General features: G+C 46.8%; 2 protein-coding genes across 2 annotated transcripts; one reads left to right on the top strand and one right to left on the bottom strand.

Moving 5' to 3' along the window:
- Positions 1 to 1,008: 1,008 nt before the first annotated feature.
- Positions 1,009 to 2,001, bottom strand: LOC143022975 (uncharacterized). The gene is made up of 2 exons (XM_076181407.1): positions 1,754 to 2,001; positions 1,009 to 1,702 (listed from the first exon to the last, which is right to left on the bottom strand). Exons 1-2 carry the CDS (start codon positions 1,999 to 2,001, stop codon positions 1,009 to 1,011), a joined length of 942 nt encoding a protein of 313 aa, XP_076037522.1.
- A 1,037-nt stretch (positions 2,002 to 3,038) lies between these two features.
- Positions 3,039 to 7,194, top strand: LOC143022974 (uncharacterized). The gene is made up of 2 exons (XM_076181406.1): positions 3,039 to 4,562; positions 4,678 to 7,194. Exons 1-2 carry the CDS (start codon positions 3,039 to 3,041, stop codon positions 7,192 to 7,194), a joined length of 4,041 nt encoding a protein of 1,346 aa, XP_076037521.1.
- The last annotated feature ends 333 nt before the right edge of the window (positions 7,195 to 7,527 follow it).

Genomic DNA, 7,527 nt, shown 5'->3' with positions numbered 1-7,527 from the left:
CCTCCTTGATAGAGATAGAGAAACTGGAGGCAGGGTCGACCTCTTCTTCTCTTTCGTAGCACAAATCGTACGACGCGGGCAGCAACATATCTACGGCTTCCTCTTCTGAGATCGTGTACACTTCTTTGGGTATCTCTACAATGCTTTGGTCAGGCTCTTCTTCGGCCAAAGCAACTTCTTGGTCGTCAGAAACTACGACCGCTTCAGGAGGTTTATTTTCTTCTGAAAGACTCTCAACGAAAAGTTCTTTATACACGCAATTGCGTGGTAGTTTCATCCTGAAATCGTCGTTCACTTTTTCCCAACCTATGTATATGATGAGAGAATTCCAGCTTGTAACTCTTGAGCAGGCGACATAAAGTTGTCCGTGGGCAAAGCACTGTGCAGAATCAAGCAATATTCCACACCTATCAAATGTCTGCCCCTGAGATTTGTTTATCGTCATCGCATAACTAAGCTTAACAGGGAATTGTTTCCGCTTGAATGGTATAGTGGTATCAGTAGACTCCAGAGTAATTCTCGGGAGTAAAACCTGTTCACCCCTGTGTGTACCGCCTAAGATCTTTCCGACTATGATATTTTTTTATGATTAGTCACTATTACTCTGGACCCATTACACAACTTGGGAGGGCATATATTCCTCATAACCATGATGACACTTCCTACTTTCAGTCTCAACATTTGAAGAGGGAGAGAGGGGCTCGTTATGGCATTGAAAACCGATGTCTGAATGTCCGTTACTTCTTCCATTGCAGTGTCAACACTCATGTACACTTTCTCTGGTTCTTCAGACTTATCGTAGACCATCAAGTTTATCCTGTCGACATCATCGTTTGTGGGGGAAATGATAGCCCTCTTCTCGAAATATGAAGCATTCAGGTGATTTTCCTCTAAATTATCATAGACTTTGTCCACTAACTCTTTACGGGTCTCAACGACAATCCCAAACTTCTCGGGAAGTTTTACGGGTCCACTCTCCCCTCTCCCCAGAGCCAATAGATTTTTCGCTTATATCTTGTTCTTTGCGTCATCTGCCTTGAGTCTCACGTTACGTGTTAGTTCCAACTTTAAAAGGTCGTCCCAGAAATAACCGGACTTTATACAGTATTCGAGCTCATCATTCATTCCTCCCCCTCCTATAACTGGGAGGATTTGACGAAAATCTCCCGCACAGACAAATACTATCCCCCCCATAAACCTTCCTGGAACGCCCAAAATGTCCCTAAGGGAAACATCGAGAGTAGCTAACGTGTTCTTGTTTGCCATCACAACTTCATCCCAGACTATTAGAGACGTCATTGATAGGAGCTTCGCCAACTCTGAGTTTTTCTTGATGCTACAGGCGCACACTTCGTTGTAATCCATTAACGGGATCTTGAACATGTTATGTGGAGTTCTTCCTCCATGCAAAACAGTAGAGGCGATACCCGATGAAGCGACAGCCAAGGCAATTTTTCCCTGAGAACGAACAGTATCCAGTAAAATGTTGAGCACGAAAGACTTTCCCGTCCCACCTGGCGCATCCAGGAATATCCCATTGTGCCTGTACTTTTGGGCGTTCTCGATGCGAAATAGCACAGTATCGTAACAGAGTCTCTGTTTGCTGTTCAGAAGAAGAGACTTCTCCTTCACCTCTTCTGTCAACTTCTCTTTGTTATAGGCCTTTTCTCGGCGTATGATGTTTGATGTTTTCTCGCCACATCTTGAAAGTGGTAGCCCATATTGGGTGATAGAGCCCCCTCCGCAGTTTCACACATGTTCCTGGATATCGTCTAGAGCGTCAAGGTAAATTTCATCGTTGTATTCCGTCGCTTTTTGGCGCTGGAGGAAGTCACTGGCGAACAAATCTTTGGTCTCTTCCCAGATACCTGACTGGTCCTCTAATTCCGAAAACACCAGCATGCTCGCATAAGTAGCTCGCAACTGATTGCGGTCATTAGTGTGGTTGATGATTTCCAATATAGTTTTCTTCCAAGTTTCTTTGTCGTTTAGGAGTCCCATCGCTTTAACGGCTTCTCTGTAAGTGGGGTAGATCACCCCTTCAAATGTCCGAAGATCCTCGTAAGACGTAGGCCCCTTTACGTGTGTTAAAAGTAGTCTCAAATAGAAGAGCTCGACAGTTTTATTTGTGACAGCACGTATCCTTCCTAGAGAAGATGCTGTCGTCTTTCTTTCTTCCCAGACACTGCTAGTGTTATTAAAAACAAAGTGGTTGGGAAGCTGATTATAATATAGGCCTGCTGCAAATTCGTTTCGCGCACACAGTTTGAAGAAAGTTGTCAAATGAGTGTCTTTAGAGGTTTTTCTATCGATCTCCTCCTTAGACGCGGTCTCCTTGAAAAATACCGCGTTCTCTCCTTCTAGATGCAAGTCAAGAGTTGCCACAGGGGGGTGACTTCTGTGAATCGCAAATTTGAAAATCTTCCACGACGCCTCTGTCACGTCACACTGGGTTCATACTCGTGATGTGACATATTTATTCCTTGAGCATAATTACACTGTGTTATGCTACCCCTTTGTGTGAGAATGAACAATGACTCCTTGTCCGCTAAGGCCGTTGACCTGAAACGCGCGCGAAAGCTCTCGTAGGCAAGCGGCGGAGTGATACGAAGCCAACGCCGCCCGCTAGCTGAGGTCAAGGGGCGCGTGAATCGAGAAGGCGAAGTAGTGCCTCCCCTCCCTTCTACCTCATTGTCTTGTAGGTTAAGGTATAAGCTAGGGAATTATTGTGAACCCTCTCCATGCATAAATAAAGGAAGTAATGGATGCGTGGAGTTGGGTGGATAGGGATAGGAAATGTATTTTAAGATAAGTTGGCATTGGGCAATAGCACTTGTGTTGTGCGGTTGGGGTATAAATCAGGGGGTGAGGTCACCCACTCAGTTTTTTGTGTGTTACATCAAACTCTAAAACAGAGTTTGAGTAATTCATACAATCCAGAGTCTCAGAGAATAATCGCCCCTTTATAGATACGTCCAACACGCCAGGATAAAGAAAGAAGATATACAAAATCACCGAAATATTTATTAACACAATTAATGAGAATATCTCTTACTTACAAGTACCGACAATGCGCAGAGGTCGAGTGCGGAGGGAGCCTTGGGAAGAAGTTTAGGGAAGAGGAAAAGGATGTCAGCAGGGGCTACGTCGCCATGGCCAGGAAACTAAAGGGCGATCTCACGAGATGGATGCGTGCTGAAAATGCGGTCAGTGCTGAGGATGTATTAGAAGTATTTGTCAAAGAACAATTCATAAACATGCTAAGCAATGAAGCCAGACTGCATGTCACCACGCAGAAATGTGATACCTTAATGGATGCGGCTAGGCTTGCTGAGAATTTCTCGTTGCGGGTTAACGAAAGTCAGGGTCAGAAAGGAAGTACCACTCGACAATATAGAGGCGCGAATGCGGTTCCGAGCCAAAGGTATGCTAGACCTCAGGTAGGAGATAATTGGAGGAAGACACAAAGGTGTCCCAGGTGTGGAAGGTACGGGCACAGATTACAGGAATGCTTTGCTAGGTGGTCTGAGCAAACCTACAGGCAAGAGATGGGAGAGAAGCAGTCCAAACAAGGGATTTTCTGTGTACAGGAAAGAGAGTTACGCCCGGAAAAGGGAAAAGGGTGCCCCCCTCATGAGGAGCTGAATCAAGGGATGGAGAGTTGCCCCATGGTGAAATACAGCGAGGATACACAAGACCAGAAACCAGGGCAGAATGGTGAAAGGACCGAGGGGAAGGTAGCATATAACCCCATAGGAAAGGGTAGAATAGACGAGACAAGCAGCAGGGAAGTAAGCCCGGAGTGGTTGCCTTATGTGAAGGATGCTAACATAGGAATAGGAAAGAGTAAGAAGAAGATCGCTGTGAAGGTTCTTCGGGATACAGGGGCAGCCCGCACTATCATAAGGCCAAACTTGATACCGGATCTAGAAGGGGAGAGTATAGGTCAATTCTCTATGGTACTAGCAGGAGGAGTGACAAAATCATCGCCCTTAGTTAGAATGTCATTGGAGTTAGAAGGTCAGACAGCAGATGTAGAGGTAGGAGTAGCAGAAATCCCCGTGAAGGGAATAGATATACTACTAGGAAATGACATAGGCAAACCGGTCCATATCCGACTCAAGACTGTAGATAGACCCCTACCCAAACTGACGCACACCCAGAATGACGGCAGCAGGGCTGATATGGCAGATCCTGTGGCCCTCATCACCAGGAGCCAAGCCAAGAAGGCGCGAGAGGAGGAGCAACGAGGGGAATTGGACCTAGACCCCCTGCTCGACCATATCCATGTAGACGCATCCTCAGAAGAATCCCAACACAGGAGGAGAGAAGTAAGACTGACAACGAATGAGGAAGGACCGGAAGGCCAGGGAGAGGAACCCTTGGCCGAGGAAGTTATCCATGGGATGGCCATGGGCAAGGAAGAACTCATCCGACTCCAACATGAAGATCCTGGGTTAGAAGATATACGCCGAAGTGTGGAAAAGGAGGAGAAGAATGGCAGAGGAGCATTCATCGTTGAAAACGGCGTGATCCTGAGAAGACACAGGACCCCTGATAAGGTAGGAGGGGATAATATATTACAAATTGTAGTGCCGCGGGCGATGAGAAGGAAGATAGTTGAGATCGCACATGAACTCACATGTGCCCATCTTGGGATCTCAAAAAACCAAACAGGCCATATCGGCGCACTTCTTCTGGCCTCGGATGTCAGAGGATATCAAGGAACTAATCAATCAATGTGCGGTGTGCCAAGTGACGGGGAAACCCAATGATACTCCGAGAAAGGTTCCTATGTGCCAAGTACCAGTCATTGAGGAACCTTTCTCCAAGGTGGTTGTCGATTGTGTAGGTCCCCTCCCAAAGACCAAGTCGGGGAAACAGTACCTCCTCACCATCATGTGCATAGCTACTCGATACGCTGAAGCGATCCCCTTGTCAAATATTAAGGCCAAGACAATAACAAAGGCCCTAATGTCTTATTTTAGTAAAATGGGTATGCCTCGGGAAGTTCAAAGTGATAGAGGCACAAATTTTCTAAGTGGGATTTTTAAGGGTGCTCTGGAGAACTTCAATATAAAGCATGTAGTCGCTTCAGCGTATCACCCCCAAAGTCAGGGGAGCCTTGAAAGGTTCCACGGAACCTTGAAACGCATGATCCGAGCCTTCATCTTGGAATTTGAGAAGGACTGGGATGAGGGTATCGACCTTTTATTGTATGCATCCAGAATAACCACGCATGAGGGACTAGGGTTTTCCCCTTTCTACTTAATGTTCGGTAGGGCCCCGAGGGAGCCCCTCGCTGCCCTGTATGAACAACTTTTGTCTAGGGTTTCAGAGGGAGATGTCAAATACGCTAATTTAGTGGGTGCAAATTTTGAAAAACTGAGGAAAATTAGGCAAATAGCCAAAAGGAACCTTGAAAATGCCCAGGGGAATTATAAGGAATACTATGATAGGAAAGCTGTTAAGAGGGAATTCAAGGCAGGGGATTATGTGCTTGTACTATCCCCTCAAAGATCATCATTACATCCAAAATATGAGGGACCATTCAAGGTACTTGAAAGGAAAGGGGGCCATAATTATGTCTTAATAAATCCAATGAGAAAGTCTGGGGTCCAACAAGTACATATTAACCTCCTTAAAGAGTTCAGGGGAATGGTAGAAGAGGGTGCAATTGGGGTAATCGAGATGGGACGAGATGATGGAAGCCTGGATTCAGACATTGATAACCTAAATCTGTTCTATGATTTGGACAGATCAAACACTAGTGAGGCGGAGGAGAAGTCCTTATCCTCACTAGAGGGAGAAATGCGGGAAGAGGTCAGAGCGCTGCTACGCGAGAATGCCAATGTGTTTTCCCCATACCCCACCGTTACACAGGCGATACACCACGACGTCGTCCTAGAAGATGGAGCGAAACCCGTGAGGCAAGCCCCGTATAGACTGTCGCCCCAGAAGAAGCGAATCATGGAGGAGGAAGTCAGGCAGCTCATGGAACAAGGGTTGGTGGAACCAAGCACGAGCCCCTGGGCTTCGCCTGCTGTGTTGGTTCCGAAACCCGGAGGTGAGTGGAGGTTGTGTGTTGACTACCGCCGTCTGAATGCTGTGACCAAGGCAGACCCCTACCCCCTTCCACGAATTGATGACCTCATTGAGGAGGTTGCAGCAGCTAGGTTCCTGTCCAAGCTGGATCTAATGAAGGGATATCACCAAATCCCCCTTACAAGTAGAGCATCGGAGGTCTCCGCATTTGTTACTCCACAAGGGCACTTTCAATATAAAGTTACCCCCTTTGGAATGAGGAATAGCGGAGCATCCTTCCAGCGCCTGGTCAATTGGATAGTTGAGGGGTTACCCGGTGTCAAGGCTTACTCAGATGACATCGTAGTTTTCTCTGACAATTGGGAGGATCACCTTCACAGGCTAAAGGAGTTGCTTGGCAGGTTGGCCCAAGCCCATCTCACCGTAAATTTGAAAAAGAGCTCCTTTGGCAGGAGTACCATCGAGTACTTGGGCCACCAAGTTGGCCAGAATTGCATCTCACCAGTGGAAGCTAAGGTGAAGGACATTGCGGAGTTCCAGGTCCCAAAGACGAAGAAGGGGATCCGAAGATTCTTGGGTATGGTGAACTACTATAGAAGGTATTGTCCAAACCTCGCTGATGTGACCGCTCCCTTGACCCGCATGCTCTCTTGTAACCCTTTCAGGTGGAATGAAGGCGCAAATGCAGCTATTGATGAGTGCAAGAGGCTTCTCTCAAGTCGTCCCGTCTTGGTGGCTCCTGACTATAGCAGGACCTTTTTCATCTTATGCGATGCAAGCCAAGCGGCTGTAGGTGCCATGTTGGCTCAGGAAAGGGATGGTTCCATGCGACCTATTTCTTTTATGTCTCAAGTCCTCAAGGATTATCAGACTAGGTATTCCACAATTGAGAAGGAGGCCCTCAGCCTCGTGTTAGCGCTAAAGAAATTCCAGGTGTTTTTAGATGGTAAGGTAATAGTCCTTAGTGATCATAATCCTCTTAAGTACATTATAGAAGGGAAGACTAAGAGTGATAGGTTGGCTCGGTGGGCGCTAGCACTCCAGGGTCACGATTTAAATCTTAAACATATTTCAGGGAAGAGTAACATGATCGCTGATGCCCTATCACGCCCAGACACAAAATGTTCAACCCTCGCTTCGCAGGTTTGAACATTTTTTTTTGGTGAAGGGGGATGTATGTCACGTCACACTGGGTTCATACTCGTGATGTGACATATTTATTCCTTGAGCATAATTACACTGTGTTATGCTACCCCTTTGTGTGAGAATGAACAATGACTCCTTGTCCGCTAAGGCCGTTGACCTGAAACGCGCGCGAAAGCTCTCGTAGGCAAGCGGCGGAGTGATACGAAGCCAACGCCGCCCGCTAGCTGAGGTCAAGGGGCGCGTGAATCGAGAAGGCGAAGTAGTGCCTCCCCTCCCTTCTACCTCATTGTCTTGTAGGTTAAGGTATAAGCTAGGGAATTATTGTGAACCCTCTCC

The sequence above is a fragment of the Oratosquilla oratoria genome, unplaced genomic scaffold (assembly GCF_046742065.1).
Source record: "Oratosquilla oratoria isolate Oo_2021 unplaced genomic scaffold, ASM4674206v1 SCAFFOLD251, whole genome shotgun sequence".
NCBI classification, from domain to species: Eukaryota; Metazoa; Arthropoda; class Malacostraca; order Stomatopoda; family Squillidae; genus Oratosquilla; species Oratosquilla oratoria.
The sequence above is the reverse complement of the archived record's forward strand: the minus strand, read 5'-3'. Positions and strand labels throughout refer to the sequence as shown.